Genomic DNA, 18018 nt, shown 5'->3' with positions numbered 1-18018 from the left:
TAACACACTTGTCTATCTAAACATAGTTGTCAGGAGTCCTGTAGTTGTGTCACTACCTGTGGTGCGATCTAAATAACTTCTAACATCCCATGGGCAAAAGAGAAGCTTTAGAGGTGAAGCACAATGTGAAGGCAATTGCACTTAGTTTTCCTCTTTCTGATAAAATGTGACTTGTGGGAGAATGATAAGGAGGGAATCACCCCAGGATGTTTGCTGCTGCTGGTACAATTTGGTGTATTTTTTGTGTTCAGAATGTTCCTTCACGGTGTTTTTTCTCTCCTTTCCTCTGTGTTTTTTTGTTTGTTCTTCTTTTGATCCTTTGTGCTTCTCTTGTCACTCCAACCCTACGTTTAAAACCATGTGCTGATAAGATTTTATGCTTCTCATTTAGGAAATTCCGATTTTTTTTAGGTAACTGTCATAATCACTGGCTTGGTTTTAGTGCTTGACAGCTAATTTACCTTCTCCATACTTCCCATGCCATTTCAGTTCTAAACCTGGCACTACTTCTTGTCTCGAAGTTATTCTGCATTTTAGGAACCTGGTACTGTGTGCTAAAATGAGCATATTCCTTTTTCTGTGAGCAGTAATTTGTTAAAGTGTCAGGCTTTACAGCAGGGAACAGAAAGACATTGTTACTGATGCAGCAGAGCAGAAAAGCCCTAATTTGAAGTACAAAAAAGGACAATTAAAATAAACCATGGTGGGATTTCCTGTGTTTGGGAGGGCTGCCTTGGCCAGGCCACTGCTGCTTCAAATGCTCTTGCAGCACTTACTGTTCAAGGATCATTCTTAGCCAGACAGTTTAGGACAGGGAGAACTTTGGTGTTAGGAGTGGAGCCTAATTTAAAACACTTATCACTTCTCTGAGTATGTATCTCTTGTAGATTGTGTAAGAAGTCTGTAAACCCTGATTCTCACTTATTTGAGTGAAAGACTCTGAATGTAACTTGTAGCATGATCTACAACATTACCTAGTTCAATTATTAGCAAACACTTCTAGCTTTAAGTAGGAATTACAATTTATTAACCGAGAGGGTCTTGAGATTTTTCCTTTTGAACAAACATGAACAAGTCACTGATGGCAGTTCACATGTACAGGCCTCTGACTAATCCATAACCAGATGTGGCACCAAAGAGCACAGCTTTCTTGGGCTGATGGCCTTCAAAAGTATCTATGTCTTTTGACTTAAGACAGGCCCCCTTTCTGCTGCAAGAAACTCCTTGTACCATGAGTAAGAATTCTTGGCACCAAGTGAAATACTACTTTGAAAAGAAAACATTTTTGGACAAAGAAAAAGTTCTAAAGTAGTGCTGCTTTTAAATGTCTGCATAAATTCTATTTCTAAAATGGACATACTGGCATTTTTTTCCCCCTCCTTTCCACCAGGGGTAACTTATGTTCAGGAGACAAAAGAAACAGAGTAAAGTTTAGAATTAGGTCCACCTAAGTGAAATCCATGGCCTTTTCAACAGTAATTTTGCTTTGCTTGCCTGGGACCTGTATTAGTAACCCTCAATAGATACAGGAGGATTAAGAATAAGTGACAGACATCAGGACATCCCTTTTTCAGTGGTGTGCTTTGTGCTGCTACTGCTTTGTGCTGCTGTCAGTATAAACTGTATCTAAAATGTCCTAATTTTCAAGAGTCTTGTGTGAGTATTAGACAGGTCACAGGCTTCACTTTGTGATAAAGTGAAGGTGAAACCCTGTGGTTGGAATTAAATCCCAGTACCAGTTGTGTTTCTTATTTTCGTGTGTGCTTCTTGGTTTTAAGGTCAGCTTTTCTGTACTTATTTTCAACTCCCAGGGGAGTTTGTTCTTTCATACCAGTTTTTTATTACAGAAGGCTGGAAGGAAAGGTCACAATCACTTTTGTGTGTCTGTGGAAGAAAATAATCCGTGGTGCCAAATGAATTCTGTATATTGGAGAGTGAAAAATGACCTCCTTGAATATCAAATTTAGCATATTTTCATAGCTGTCAGAACTGTGTGTTTCTGAAAGAGTAAAGATATTTGATGAAGGTATGAGCTATTTGGGAACTTGTGCAGTTGGTTTATTGTTCATTTAGAATGGAAAAAAGCTTGTGGTCAAGGGCTGAGCCATTAGTTTTTCTGTCCAGGTGAGGAAAAACAAATATTGAAGAGTGTGTGGGGGCTTCAAGGTGTCTTGAGTGTATGTTCATTGAGATAAGTGTAGCTTTATTGCAGTGATTAGGTATCACATGACCCTCAGATCCTGTAATGTGATACTAAGTGCAGTACTCCAAGTGAAGTGGTGGGAATTTGTCCTATCTTTTAGTGAGCTCTTTAAAAAATCAATTTGAAGGAATTCACTGGTACAGGCTGAAGGAATGCAGCATAGTGACAAAGTGCAATGACATGTAAAGTAAGATCTCCAAATTCACAAGTCCCACAGCAACACAAGGTGTGAGCTGTGTTTAAAGCATATATTTAATAATCCCTCTTATGTTATGGAATGTTGGATTTATTTTTTTCCCCCACTAAGTACAGGTAGGCTCATCTTTCTTTACAATGAATCTGCATCGTCCAGATTCACTCTGGATCATGATAATCTCCTGGCATTCTGAGCTTTAGTTTTGCTCCAGTCAGTAAAACTGGAGCACATCTTGGTGTTAAATCCGTAATAATTGAAAATGATTTTTAAAAAGTCCATAGAGGTGAGTCACTGCCAGTCCTAGAGAAGAATAAATGGAGCTGGCATTAGCAGCTCAGCAGTAACCAGCTCTGCAAAGTCCATGGGTTGTACAACAGCAGCTCTTGCTGCTTTGCAAAACTAGTCAAAAATTGCATCTGGGTCTGGTAGATGATTGCAGAGAAAAATGGTAGAAAAAGGAGGATCTGTTGCAGCTGTGACAAACACTGTAGAAAATAGCTTAATAGCTCCTCATTGCTTTGTAGAACTCTGAATATTTTGCTTTTGGTTTTCTTTTCCATGGAAGGATAACTGTCTTCCAGACTCCAGATTTGTATTTCAGTGGTGCTTTGTGGTAGGTTTATGATGGCATGAAGTGAAATAATCTTTCCATTGGGCTCATAAAGCAAAAGGTACTTGGGATGTACAGGTCAGACCTGCACTTAATGTGGTGTCTATTTGCTTTTATTCATATAAAATCCATGTTTTTATTGAGGGCATCTGGTGTTGAGGACAGTAATAGTCATTTTAGACTAGCTGGGCCATTGAAAGGATTAAAGGGGGCATGGACAGGGGGACTGAAACAGATGCCAGGTGTTAGTGCTCCGCAGAGCATTGTGAAGCACACTCAATGTTGGGAATCAGCCTCTAAGGCTTTTTTCCCCCTGGTATAAAATACTTCAAAATGAACACATGTATCATGCACCTTATGTGCTGTTCCTTGCTTGCTGCACAGGGCTTTGCTTTATGCAATGCATGTACAAGCCACTGTTTCACAAATTGTATTTGATACTGCTGGACAAATAAGCAGCAAAGCTGAAGGCAGAAAGAGGGAGCAGAGGCAAATTGGAGTCCACCAGTTACCTGATTAAATTTGTATGTAACAATGTAACAGATGCAATAAAACAAAATACCAGTTTAACTACTGGTCCGAGCTGTGCTACACTCTATAGTCCAGTAATGATGTTCCATTTCTTGGTTCATATGCTTGTGAGTGTTCATCTAACACACCATAGATGCCATAATGAAATCTTTTTATTTAAAGGCCACGTTATTGAAGTGTGCAGCAGAAGTTACCCTTGCTTTTATGCTTTAGTGATTTACTAAATGAAGGTGAATTCCTTCACTATCAGAAGTCCAAAACCTAGAACTCAGGCATCTACTTGATTTGACCACAGCTCTACTTGATATGTTGTGTTTAGCAAGGTCAAGAAAAATAAAATTGATCATCTGGGTGTATTTCATGTGATTGAAATGACAACACTTTGCTCTTAGAGGCTTCTCTTGGAGAGGCTGTTTTGTAGGAGTCCAATTTAGAAGCCTTCTGTAGCTGCCCAGAGTGTTCTAACATGGAACAGAGCAGATTCAGGTGTACCTGCTGGGTGAGGTTGAGTACTGGAAGGCAGAGCAGAAGAGATTTCCTTGTCCTCTTGGCTATGGGGAGAAGAAATGGAGCCAAAAGACATTGGTGAGACTCAGAAATGGTCTGCAGTTCTCATTCCTAAATAGTTGTAGGTTGTCACACCTTCAGACTTAATGTACAGAGCAAAAACTATTATTTTGAGCAACCAGCTGTGCTGATAGGAGAGAAGCAGGCAGGGATTCTGCTGAAGTTTAAAAATACTCATATATGCTTCCAGTAGGAAATAATTACATTAGTTTCTTTAAAACTAATTTGGAAGTTTTCATTCCAGATGCTTCTGAATTTAAATAGAAGCAAGTACTTTTTAAAGTATTGACCAGACTTCTACAATCACAAACTGGCTGTGGGGGGGTGTGTGTGAATCAGTGATTATATTTATAAGTCATTGCTTTCTAGTGAATAAATTGTGGACAAAGCTTGTAACTGGGCTTCATTAGGTACCTGTTGCAGGATTTTTAGGCCACAGGCTGCTTTCTGCTTCTGTGCTTGGCATATATATAGCAAAGTTGTTTAGAAAAGCTTGTGCCTTCTCTTCTGGCACCCTCTCTACACCATAGATCAGGGCACTCACAGATGCTGTTATTCCCTGTTACTTGTGTGGGCGCTAGATAAGGACTTGTGGAAAGCTTGCCCCATTCTACATTTTTTTAATAAGTAATTGAATGGGCATCTTTGTTAAATAAGGTGTGTTGGGTTTTTTTTATGGTGTGATTACAGAAAATGCCATATTATTTTCTTAATTATATGGCAGTTTATCTTGGGTACTTTACAGGAGAATGAATTGGCAATTAATCCTAAACAGATGACAAGGATGAGAGCACAATTTGTGTTTGTGCAGCTTGCCCAGCAGTGCTTCTGTCTTGGTGTCACTCAGCAGATGAGCAGTTTTTCCTTCTTTCCTGATTAACATTTAGAGCTGATAAATGTTAAGCTGACAGTCAAAGCTGTCAGTGCACAGGATGAAAGATGTTGAATAGATCTGTAGTGCCAAGTAAACTGTTCCTGCTTCCTTTTAATCAGGCAGATGAGTGGCTTCATTTCTTCCTGAGCAGCAGCTCAAGTCTTTCCAGTGCCCTCGACCAGCTGCTGTGGACAGTGGGTGGAGGTGAGACCTCTGACATTCCCCCAGCCCTGCCACCTCTGCCCTCCCCTGCTGTCCAGCCACAGTTGAAGCAGACCAAGGAGGAGAATAAGGGGACAATTATCAATCCGTTACTTGCATTATTTAGTGTTAGTGGAGCTAATCTAACATATAATTTGCAGTTTCTCCTCGATGGTCTCATGAGCCAAGGAGTTCACAAGGAAATGTGACAGTGAATTAAACTAGAAGGGCCAGGAGGTGCTGCCAAGAAAAGCAGAAGTGGTAGCCCCATGTGAAGGATGGGAGCATGAGGGGGCTTGGAATCCAGTGGCAAACCAGGCATGCTGCAAAGAGCATTTGCCAAAGTTGGTATTAACATGAACAGCCTGTTCCATGTGTAACCAGAATAACTGAGGTTGGAAGGGACCTCTGGAGACCATCTGCTCCATGGCCCCTGCTCAAAAATCAGACACAGAAGATGTGGGGGCAGCAAAATAAACATACCTGGGAAACAGTGTCTGAATGCTGCACTCGTGTGCTGATGATGTGGCCCTGAGCACCCTGATGGAACTCGGAAGTTGGTTATAATTTAGAAGTTGGCCTTGATTTGAGAAAGGGAATTGGACCAGAGGACCTCTCATGGTCTCTGCTGACTAAGTTATACAATGAATTTATAACAGAGGCATAATAATCTTGTAGCATTTTTTTCATATGAGCAGTGTGGTGTGTTAATACTTGTATGGTTCTCAGGGTCCTTTCATATTTTCCCTACATCTTGTTTTAATTTCATCTGGCATGCCTTGCTACTTTTTCTCTAGCCAGAGTAGGAACAACAGAGGGTATTTTTAATACTTGTAAAACAGAACATGTGTTAACTGAAGTATTGAAACAGTGTTTACTAATTAACTTTCACAGGGACCCTGTTAGAATAGGTCAGCACTGCTTCATTTTAGAGACAAGAAACAAATGGGAGTAAGAGGTTTGGCTGAAGTCAGTTAAATATGAAGGGCAAATTGTTTCCTTTGTATATTCCTTGTGCAACTGAATGTTAAAATTCCACATGGATAAAATTTTCTGAGAGCAAACCTTATGGGGTTATAGATGTTTTTACTGTGATATGCAGCTGAATGCACAATTCTTCCTCACCTGTGTGCTGCTTCTCACAGTGGTCATGTTTTGTGAGTACATCTAGAAAGAATTCATTGCTAAGGGGCAATTATGAATGTGATTAAAACCCAGGGAAGTGAAAGTGGGGAAAAGCAAAAGCTCAGAGTTAATACATGTGTTCCTCCAGTGGTTTTGAGTAATTAAATGGGATGTAATTGCTGCCTAGTGAAATACCCATTGCTTTTGCTGCTGTAAGTATTCTTCCTAAAAATAAGTGTTGCTTCATCTAAATTAGGATCACATACAATTCCTAGCAGTGGAGCTGGTGACTGGCCCTTTATGCCTTCATAAATAACAATTCCTGCAGATCAGTGCAAAAATTGGTTCTCAAAAAATCAGGAGAGTAAGTGGCTACCTCTAATACTTGCTCCCTGTAAGAGGAGCAAGACCTTTCCTGTTTTTCACTTCACGAGCTTTTCTCAGCCTGACAGCACTGAAGAGCCTGCCTGGTGCCAGTGACAGCAGGGGCCAGGCTCAGTGTTGATGGCTGCTGCAGAGCTGAGCCTGTTGGCAGCTCCTCGCCCTCAGTCAGTGAGAGGGTGGTGTCCTCACATGAGTTTGCATCTGTTTTCCATGGCATTAGTTCTTCCATCCTCAATACTCTGCTTACTCTTTTAAGTTTTTAGAACTTGTGTGGCTGCCTAAGGGCTGCAGAAAGAGGCACTGAGAAGCAGCTCCACCTATGGATGAAGCCTCTCAACTGATCTTAGTGCGGAAGCAGAGCTGAAGGTGTGTCTGAACTAGAAAGGGAGCAATTGCAGGACAACGACACCTGCAGTCTGCAAGGAACAGAAGCTCCTCAGCTAAGCTTTTCTTGGACCAAACGCCCACCTTGAAATGCACCGACTAGCACTTCATGGTGGAAAGCAGAGAAAACATGGAAAGGAAGAGAAAAAAAGCCATAGATCCAGGTATTGTTGTCAAATAGAGATCAAAGGCAAGGATTAATTGCTTCTATGCCTGTAGAGATATGCAGGGCAAGCATAGAAACAGGCTCTTGTAGGTCTTGAGGTTACCACAAATCTTTCAAATTATTTTGTTTTTTCCTCTTCTAATAAGAAAGGTAAGAACAAGTGGGAGGAACCTCTAATCCATGGTTGCTCTCTTCCATAGGAACTAGGCTGGAGTATGTTTCACTCCCCTCTTACTAGATAGCCTGGTGGAAATCTTGGAAGAGCTATAAAAAAATATTTAGTGGTTTGGGGGGCAAAAAAGATAGAAGAGCATGGCTAGAAGTGCCTACAAAATGTATTTTTATCTAACTGGGGGGCTGGATGTCCAAGTGTTAACAGCACTAACTGCTCTGCTGTGCTGCGCTGCTTGCTGTGGTTTGCTCTGCCTGATGAACTTCCCATGGAATGGGAAGTGGAGGTGAGGAGGAGATGATAGGTAGTAGATGTGAGAGGGCAGCCCATGGTTCCTTGTGAATTACAGATCTGAAACTTTTTCCTCAGGTTGAAGTACTAGTCAAAAAGCATCATGAAGCTAAAGAAGCAATGGAGTTTTTTGCATCTTGCAGTGATTGGGGAAAATGAGTCAAATGTTCACAATTGGGATGAAATATTTTTCAGATGACAAATCTATCTGAGTGGAAAAAGCCAAATATTCTGGGGTTTGCCCCTGGCATCACTTCTAACCCCACAACACCTCCATTCCAATCTTCATCCTTCAGAACACAGCTCAGAGTCTGACCTCCTTCTGAAAGCTTAGAAGTGTGCACCTCAAAGACAGAAGATGATCCTTTTGCTGTTTCTTCCTCACCAAAAGTTCATGTCTTAAGGGACCAGGGATTAAGAACTCTCTTTTTTTGTTAGGTAATATACTATCAAATGGCATTGAGTAGTAGCTGTGATCTCAAAGCTTACACTTAACAGTAAGTCTTGATAAATCAAACTGAAATGATGTGCCAGGAGGAAGTAGTCAAGATTTCTTTACTCAAGCAGAAGAGTATATTTGAAAGAAATCTGCAGGCAGGTCAGAGGAGGGGAGAAGAAAACTGAAAGAGTGATTTGAGGCTGTTATTAAATAATGAAAGAAAAGGACAAAGGAAATTAATTTTACACACTTTCTCCTGAGCTTTTGTCATTCAAAACAGTTTCATCAGGAAACTGTAAGCTCATATATACTTGTATCTGCAATGAATGGCTGCACAGCCACTCAGCATTTGTAGTACAACACTAATCTCTGTAAAGCTCAGCATTCACTCTATCAGTATTTTATAGTCTGGAGGGCTCAGTGGAACTGCCCTGTGCATGTCTTCCTCTCCATGCACAAGGAGAGAGGTCCTGTCACAGCTGCACTCATTGTGTTTGACACTTAAAGTGCACTTTAAAACACTTAGAACGCAACCTCACAGCTAAAGCCAGACCCATATTCTGTGTGGTCCTACTAACTTGGTTCATACTATGGAACTTTAGTGTTTAAAATCTTCAAAAACGATTCAACAACAGCTACAACAGGAACAGATTATGCCTAGGAGTAGGTCCATGCTCTTTCAAGATACTTGCTTGGTCCTGACCTACTTCCTTGCTTCTAGTGGTTTAATTTTTGAAGTGGTTTCCATATACTGTGTATTGAAGCAAGATTATGAAGGGACCAGTCTCAGTGTGCTTAAAAGTCCTAGAAGTCTTCCCTCTAGTAATGGTACAGCTTTATTTTAGCTTCTCATCCTCCAGGACTTTCTGGATAATGATATTGCCATATATTCCTTGAAAGTTTTGTCAGATGGGACTGGAATTAACATGCTTTCCCCTTTTTTCAATATTTATACTATTAAGAATAGTGTACTCTGTAGGGAGTGTGCTTTTTCTTCAAAATTTTGCAGTGGAAGTTAGTTTTTCCTCTCTAGGAATAATTTCTTTTACACTATCTTTAAAAACTGACTTCAGGCTTGTTCAGTGACTTGGAAAGTCCAGTTGACAGATATGGGACCAGATGCACAACGTGGTACAAGATACCATATATATGAAGACATATTTATTAAGTTAGAAGACATTCTGTATAGCCAAAAAATCCAATTTAACTGGCTTAAGCAATACACTGAAACTTAACTGAATTGCTAGTACTTCTAGTAAGAGACCAAACAAAAAAACTTGAAAATCAGTTTAAGGCAAAGCTTTGGGTGAGGTACTGATAATGAAGTACTTGAATTATGTTGAAATGAGACTTAAAAGAAAAAAAATCATGCCACAGGGACTTTGTATGAAATCCTTGAGTAGTGCTGTTCATTGCAAGGCTCACAGGAATTGCTTTACTTTCATTTAGTCTTTCATCCAGAAAAGCAGGACACCAAAGTGTAAATGAGCTGTGCATACAAATTAAACTATTTTATATGTATCTATAGCTTCTCCAATTATTGTTGTGCAGCCACAGGCAGAGATCAGTGTGATGTGACTTCTGCTTGGCAGTTAGGAGACTGTGGGCTGTGAAAGATTAAATGTGAACTGCAGCTAAATGGGCAAGGCTCAAAAAGGCTTCAGAGTTGAGTGGGTAAACTGAGCTCCATGGGAACAATCTAGTTTTGTTCAAATCTCCCATGTGTGCTGCTTAGGAATATGCAAGCAAAATAACTTCTGGATCTTTTGGGTCACTTGTTAGAAAACCAGCTTTGTCTGGTATCCACTTCTGCAGTGGAGATCATTGGAATAGTTGATCTTGTGTAAATTTTAAGTAGGTCTGTGTTTCATTTTGCCTGATTGTGAATGAGTCCCAGGCAGAGTTAGATTGTCAATATGAGTTCCCTGTGATAACAAACTTAAATCTAATTTGAACAGTGGAAAAAGACCAGAATGGGAAACCCACGTGCTATTGGAATGAAAAGCTGTGCATGAGTGTCACCAGCCTTCTCAGGAGAACAGGAGAAGTCCTGCAGAGTTGTGTCAGTTCTGAATTACTTGTTAAACATCAAGCTCTTGTGTTTGCAGAACACTAATAACATGGAAGAGCAGAGGGCTTCATTCTGCTTGTTCATCAAGTGTGATGCTAACACAGCCTCTGCTGCTGTCATCAAAGTAACTGCCTTTCATCTTGGTGCCACTTCAGGCCTGGAGAGCCCCAGGGCAGGGTGGTGGTCAATGCTGGGACAGGGTGAAGCACAGGAGCAAGCAGCTGCATCTAAAAAGCAATTTCTAAGGCAGTGCATTGATGGGAGTGACTTTCTAAGGAAAATGAATTTATATGTGCCTGATAGATAACTTTCTAACCTGGCTGAGCAGTGAGTGAACAGACTGTGCAAGAAAAGCTAGAGCAAATACTTGGTACAAAGGTGATAAACTGCCACAGCAGCTTGTAAACCTGCTGAGCATCTTGTCACTGAAGGCTTTGTGTCACCTTTTAGTACTTCCTCCTTCTTTGGTCTAAAATTAGAGCCCAGACTAGAAGGGAAGAAGGGAGGAAATCAATACACTTTGACAGTCACTAGAGTTGCTTGCACTTTTTTTTTTTTTGAGGCAACTAAGAATTGGCTTCAGATGATCTTGGCCTCCTCCTGCCTTTTATAAACAATGAGCTATGATGGCATGATGTCTCCAGCTCTGCAGCACAGAGGATCAACGTCCATTTTAAACAGTACATAAAGCTGTCAGAGTGCAGCATAAGCTCATAACAGTTTGTCTGTGTAGTGACCTGGGGATTGTCAGGTAGCTAGGGAACAGCTGGACTGAGACAAGAGCAAAACTGAGTGGAGAGCTGATAGCAGACTCCATGGCACTGATGGAATCCTTTGTCTTTGCAGGCCGGGTTTCCTTTTTCACCTCTGGGTCAGAGAACCTTCATCGGGTGGAGAAGGTGCACTGGGGCACCCGCTTCGCCATCACCATCTCCTTCACCTGCAACCCAGACCATGGCATTGGGGATCCAGTCTTGGTGTAATTCCTCCAAGGATGGCACACGAGGTCAAACGGAATGAGAGAAGCCCTGCAAGAGGAGAGGAAAGAGGGAGAGAACAGCTCCTGGAACCTCACATTAATTAGGACTTCCCAGTTGTATGAATATGTTGTAATACATTTTGTTTTCACATGTCCTTTTCTATAAATGGTGCAAACAGTGCCTTAAAGACCACCTTAAATTTACTGTATTCTCAACGTGTCCTAAAGAAGTAGGCTACAAAGAAGAATCCTGGAGTGGGCTTTATATTTTTTATTATTAAAATCCCCAGTTTAAAAAAGACAGTCTTTTGCACCACAAGTCCCCGTGCTGCTGTGGTACCTGTTGTTTAATTACTTGGTCTCTTCAGTTATCAATGTGGTGCAGAAAACTTGACCTAAGGTAGCAGAACAAGATGAGTGTTACCTTTCTGAAAATACCTTCTGTTGAGAGGAATGTATCCTCAGCATGGGCATTAGTAGGCAATACACCTGTGGTTTGTTTACTGGGACTTACTTGAACTTTTTAATTGAATTACTACAGATATTTTTTGCTACAAGGTGGAATTAGTTAGTACAGTGTCAGCAGTAGTTATCTGGTCAGCCAGAAAACCTGCTGCTTTTGGATTACAAATGCTTTGGTGTGCTAGAGAATGTCATGGCATTAGATCCCTCTGATCAGAATGCAGCATTCCCAGCTCACCTTATTTTGCTCTGAATCATAATGAAAATGATCAGTCTGCCTGTTGGATGCCCAATCTTGAGGTTATTAAGGTCTTTTCATGGAGATGGCTTGGCCATCTCACCCTGCTCATTAAGTAATTATTAGAAAGGAGAGCTGGGCAGGGGTGATCAGACTATGGTGTGTGGGGTGGGAGGGAAACTGGTGTCCACCCACCTTTTAAATTGATACAGTATGAGCTGGAGCTTGATAATTAATAAAACACTTCCAGGTCCAGTAAATACATGTTTTCAATGTAATCTGAAGACCATGTTGAAGAAAATGCTGTGTTTTATCTTGTCCAAAGCAATGTTTTGTTTCAGAAAGCTTCTCACTAGCTCTTTTGGACTTGTCTTTTTCAGGTTAGTATGAAGACTTTTTTTCTATTAACTAGGACCATTAGGTTGGGATGTTCCTTGAATAGCAAATTGCAGGGACTTCAGAGAAGAGGGGATGATTGCATTGCAGCACAGATAAAGTAACAAACATATTATCTTGCCAAGTACTTTTGCTTTCTGACTACAGTCAAAAGATTTTTGTAGGTCAGTGCATTGATAAGTACAAGGTAGGAAACCCTGTGTTTTTCTCAATCAAAATCAGAAGCAAACATGTTGATTTGTTTTATTAATAGTCTAATTTCTGTGAAACATTGAAAATCTGGAAATGTGCTTTGATTTTTTTATTATTATTATATTTTATGCATACAGCTTTCACTTCTGTTTTAATTTCCCCTTTTATGGAAATCAGTATTAGACTGAAGATCAGTACAAAGAGCAATGATGACAGGACACTCGGATTTGTTCTATAGTGAGTGTTCTCATTTGGCTCACAAGCAAGAACAGTCTTTTGTCATTTCATTTCTTTGTTCTCAAGCCTAAAAAAGGCTTCCCTGTCCATGCTAGCAATGAAGAATTGTTAAAATGGCTGGATATTAGGCAATAAAAGTAATTTGGGTTCCATATAGAAATACTTGTCTCAAAGCCTTTTTGTATTACACCCAAATAGTTAAGTCCACATGAAGGGAGACCAAGCTCAGCAGCTTTACTGGCTTAAAATTTGATTCCTAATGTTACCTTGAGATACAAGTGTAGGACCTTCTGCACAAAAATACTTGATAGCAGTGGAGTAAATATGAATGGACTGGAGTGGATTTGATTTGGGATTCTCCGTGCTGAGGTCTTATGTTCCAAAATTCTTAACTACACTAGCTCCTATGACTGTTCTGCAACACTTGTCATATAAATTGCTTTACCACTTTTTTAAAGTTTGTTAGTTATTTCTGTCTGTCACAGAATCCTAGAATGCCAGGTTGGAAGGGACCTCAAGGATCATCTGATCCAACCTTTCTAGGTACCACTACAGTTTATATGAGGTGTCTCAGCACCCTGTCAAGCTGAGACTTAAACCTGTCTAATGTGGGGGAATCCACCACTTCCCTTGGGAGACTATTCCAATGTTTGTCCTGAGGGTGAAAATTTTATGTCTTGAGTCCAATGGGAATCTCCCCAGGAGCAACTTGTGCCCATGACCCCGTGTTTTCTCCATGTGATTCAATGTAAATAGGGAGTCTCCATCTTCTTGGTAGCCTTTGTAGCCTGTTGTGCAGGCTTTGAGTTGTGCTAAATGACAGTGGCACTTCGAGAGCTGCCCTCTATAAGCTACTGCTCAACAAGCTCAGGTTAGACCATGGGGGAGATCTTGGTTCATCATCTTTCAGATTTTCCTCTCTTGAAGATCCTGTGTGTTGCAGGATCTCCTGAACACGGTGCATCCCGTGCTGTTCATTGACTGTCATTCAGAAATAAAATCAAGTTGGTATTTGTCTTTTGGAGTTTTTAGGTTTCAGTAATGAGGTCAATATGATGACCAAACCTGTCAGGTAGAATTTGTGGAAAAGCATGTGCTGTACCTGGTAAGAGAATCCATCTTTTGAAAGCAATATAATAGTCTAACATGCTCTATGTTTCAGTACCACCCACAATCTTTCTGTTGGTAGCTTCAATATCTGGACTCCTAAAAGCAGGATCTAGATCTATGAAGAAATGAAATAGCAAATGAGGAAGTTCAGTGTGATCTAAAAGATTCTGAAGGCAGCCTCCAGCAGGGAACAGTAATTGCAGGAAAGCTGATGTTCCTGGGGCAGAGTGGAATTTACAGAATTCACTGATCATTAGCAACAAACCCAGCTTAATTAATTTTAGTCCACTTAAATACCTTGAATAACTTTTTATTAAGGGTATCTCTTGCTAGTTCCTGAGAGATAATTCTGAATTTGGAATATTTGAATTACTGTCTGTCCTCTTTCAGGTTCAGTCTGCCTGTTGCTATGGGAAATGCACGGCTCTGTTTCTTAGAACTCTGATTACCCTGAGGACAGGATTTGTCCTGTTAAAGGAGCATAAATCTGGGGCTGAGCTGCTGCAGACAACTGCTCTTAATTGATGGTGATGGCAGGTTTTGGCTGGCTGTTTCCCAGTTGTGTGAGAACCTTTGTGAAGAGTCCTCATGGTTCAAACAGAGTCAGGAAAGGTCAGTACATGTTCGGTGTGAATTGGGGCCAAGACCTGGTGTTAAATTTACAGCCTTGTCTCTGCAAGCATCCTTGTTCCAAGTGTTTTGAAATGTTGATTTGTATTTTGAAAGAAAAATACTTGTAAGGAAAGGTAAAGTCTGCTTTTGTGAAGAGTGCCAGGGTGAAATAGAAAATATGGCAGGAGAGCAAATCAGTTTGAATCCCTACTAAGAGTGTGTGAGGCTTCCTGAGGACTTCTGTGAACTTGTGCTACTTATTAAAACTACCCTTCCATCCAAAGGTTTTGGGGAGTATCAGAGTCTTCTGTAGAATTAACAGGTATGTGATCAGATGAAGCTTTTAGTGTGAACCTAGCACCCATTTTATCCTCTATTACATGATTCTACCAACTAGAACGGACTTCTTAGGAATCTGTGATTCTTAGGAAGCTGAAATTTTACATTGTTTCCTGAAACCTGTCAGTAACTCTCTTTGCATGACAATCCAGTTATCCCTATCCTCTCTGTGTAGGCACTTTTTGTCTTCCGTATGAGTGTTGGTGGCTTCTCCTAAAGCTTGTCAGGATGGACTGTCTTAGGAAGATAACTCTGGCCTGTTTCCAAACTGCATATCTTTCTGGGATTCTGTCCATCATCTCCCCTCAAACCACTTTTACCTCTCCATTCAGTCCCAGCACAGTGCAGCTTTTACCTGCAGCATATATAATAGGGTACATAAGCTCAGTGCATTATTTATTCATAGCCTGGCTCACTGGAACTGAAAAGGAACCAGCTTTTTCCCTGTGACCTTCTTAGCACTTGCAGTGTGTTAAAATTTAAGGAGAATTTCCAGCAGTTCCAAACTGGTGGTGCTTCAGTTTTGAGATTTTTCTTTCTTCAGCATTCATTTGTTTCAAAATATTATCTTACTTTTCTTCCATTACAGGCTTTGTATATACTTGAAACAACACCCTTTATTTCAGAGGTGCTTATTTCCATCTTGCCTGTTGTCCTGTAGAGCTGAAATGATGATGAGGTAGGGATGTGCTGCCAGCTGCTGAGTGTTCTTATCTTTCAATGATAACCTGTGCACAGTAAGTACTGAATTTTGAAACAGATACTAGAGAGACTTATTTGTTCTTTCTGTTGCTGTTCTTTGTCAGTGACTGTTTTGCAGAAAGAAACTGCTGGTGGAGCTGCTCCTTTCTGAACTCTCACTTTGTCTTTAATAAGATGCTACACATGCAGATCAGAGTATGGGATCACAAAAAGTGCCTTCCTTGGCTGGTTCTTATTGTGAGATCAATAAAGCAGCCTGGAACTATCTCCCTTATTTTTTTTTAACCTTTAGATGCATCCAAACAAAGCAAAACATCTCAAAATATCTAGGTTTACTGCTGGATAGTCCTGAGTCTGCCCAGGGAGTCTGGGCTGGTTGGATTCATAAGCTGCCAGGTCAGAGATGTTGTTAATAATGCACTTCACTGAGACCTTCACCTGAGACTTCAAACTGAAGACTCAGTGGTGTAGAAGTACAGAAGGAGCATGTGCCTGAAACCACAGCACCTCTTTTTGAAAAAATCTTTTCTTTCTAGAGAAAAGCTGAGATTTACAGAGCATTCATGTTACTTCTTTCTGGAAGTTTCTTGCAATAGGCCTCCAGTGTTCAAAAATTGAAACCCTCCCTGTTCTTTTGTTAACAACAACAACAACAGAAAAGGCAGCTAGGTTACTGAGGCATGATTTTCTGGACAGACACCTTCAGAATTCATCTTCCTCTTGTTCCTCGGTTTATACAATTATATTAGGCTACATATGTAGATGCCAGGACATTTTGCTGCTGACTCCACATCAAAAAATCTAGATGTTTTCGTTAGAGACTGCTTTTCATTGCCAGGGTAAGATCTTTGGGAGGATTCACACCTTGGAGAAGACCTCCTCAGCATATTAACTTGCCATCCAGACATTAAATCTGGAGGGAATAAACAATGGCAGGTCCTAATGGAGCAATCCTGCCTGTGTTGGCTCTGGATGGTAGTTTCTTCCATTCCTTCTAGCAGGCAAATGTTTTTATTTGTGATTTATGGTACCAAAGAGGAGACATGTTCTCGGAGTTCTCTCTGTGTATTAAGGCTTTAAATGTGATTCACTGAATAACCCTGCAAAAAGAAGGCCACATTTGTACCAGGTGATTCAAAACTTTAAAAGGCTGCCAGGAAACCAAAACCTCTAATCCCCTTTACTCCTTGCACTAAAAAGAAGTGAGAAAAGTGATCTTGCACTTGGATTACTTCTCCTTCACTGTGACAGTTCTGTGGAGGCTCCAAACATTTTTCTCTTTGGAAGTGCAAAGGGGATAGATCTGCCTGTTGTCAGCCAGAGTTTCAAGGCTCTAATTTTTGGTATTTTTTTCTCCTTTCTGAACATCTGTGGTTGCCTTCCACCCTGGGAGGTGGGCACCTTTGTCACTCACAGCCCAGCCCCGTATCTGCGGTGGTAGTTCCACCTGACTGATCCTGTGCATGAAGAATATCATGTGTTTAATTAATCTGGATATGCAGGGGATAGATGTGCAGCAATAATTATTTTGCCTAAAGCAAAATATCCAAAATCTCTTCACTAATGTCACTACTTGAACTCCCCTTTACTCCTTGCACTAAAAAGAAGTGAGAAAAGTGATCTTGCACTTGGATTACTTCTCCTTCACTGTGACAGTTCTGTGGAGGCTCCAAACATTTTTCTCTTTGGAAGTGCAAAGGGGATAGATCTGCCTGTTGTCAGCCAGAGTTTCAAGGCTCTAATTTTTGGTATTTTTTTCTCCTTTCTGAACATCTGTGGTTGCCTTCCACCCTGGGAGGTGGGCACCTTTGTCACTCACAGCCCAGCCCCGTATCTGCGGTGGTAGTTCCACCTGACTGATCCTGTGCATGAAGAATATCATGTGTTTAATTAATCTGGATATGCAGGGGATAGATGTGCAGCAGGTAAGAAGGCTCAGCTTCATTATTAACCTGCCTCCTAAGGCTGCAGTCACTACTTGCTCTAGATATCCTACGTGTTGGTGAGGGCTTGTTTGTGGTATGGAGTACATAGGGGTGGGAATGGGATTGAATATTGAAATGCTTGTTGAATGCATTGAGTAGTACAGCTGCACCAGACTGTACCACTTAGGAAACAAGCATTTTCCAGTTGTGTTGAAGGCCCTGAAAGGTGAGGACAGCATGTGTACATCTGAGCCAGCTTGACCCCTGGAGCAGGGCAGTGGTTCAGGTCTCTCTCTGAATTAGCTGCCTTTAAATTGGGAAATACTGTTTGTTGGGAAGCATTTAGGTGTGGAAAGAATGCTTGACTTAATGAGCTTATCTCATCTCAGTCTCCTTCAAAAGTACTAGCCATAAATATCAAAGTAAGTTATTTTTTGAGATAATAGCCAAGAATGCTTCCTAACCAGATAGGATTTACTGTTCCTAAACAGCTAGAAAGCTCAAACTAATGTGAAATGCAAAAACTCCATAAAACCCGAGCATTTTGCAGCATTGCTGTGGTCCAGCTAAAAGCCAACCTCTGTATTTGGGCAGAGGCTGCAACCAGCCCTC

At 40.8% G+C, this 18018-nt stretch overlaps 2 protein-coding genes across 2 annotated transcripts in view; one reads left to right on the top strand and one right to left on the bottom strand.

The window, feature by feature from the left end:
* OGFOD3 (2-oxoglutarate and iron-dependent oxygenase domain containing 3) overlaps nt 1–11197 on the top strand; it is a gene marked incomplete at its 5' end in the record, with an annotated part of 34362 nt that extends 23165 nt beyond the window's left edge. The window contains one exon of the mRNA XM_010007268.1: nt 11061–11197. Coding sequence (XP_010005570.1) covers nt 11061–11197 — 137 coding nt within the window. The remainder of the gene's footprint in view (nt 1–11060) is intronic.
* LOC104397302 (urotensin-2 receptor-like) overlaps nt 10936–18018 on the bottom strand; it is a gene marked incomplete at its 5' end in the record, with an annotated part of 21627 nt that continues 14544 nt past the window's right edge. Inside the window, one exon of the mRNA XM_010007257.1 lies at nt 10936–11242. The remainder of the gene's footprint in view (nt 11243–18018) is intronic.

The sequence above is a fragment of the Chaetura pelagica genome, unplaced genomic scaffold, assembly GCF_000747805.2.
Source record: "Chaetura pelagica isolate M959 unplaced genomic scaffold, ChaPel_1.0 scaffold180, whole genome shotgun sequence".
Classification (NCBI taxonomy): Eukaryota; Metazoa; Chordata; class Aves; order Apodiformes; family Apodidae; genus Chaetura; species Chaetura pelagica.
Note: the sequence above shows the minus strand (reverse complement) of the source record. Positions and strands in the feature narration are given on the sequence as shown.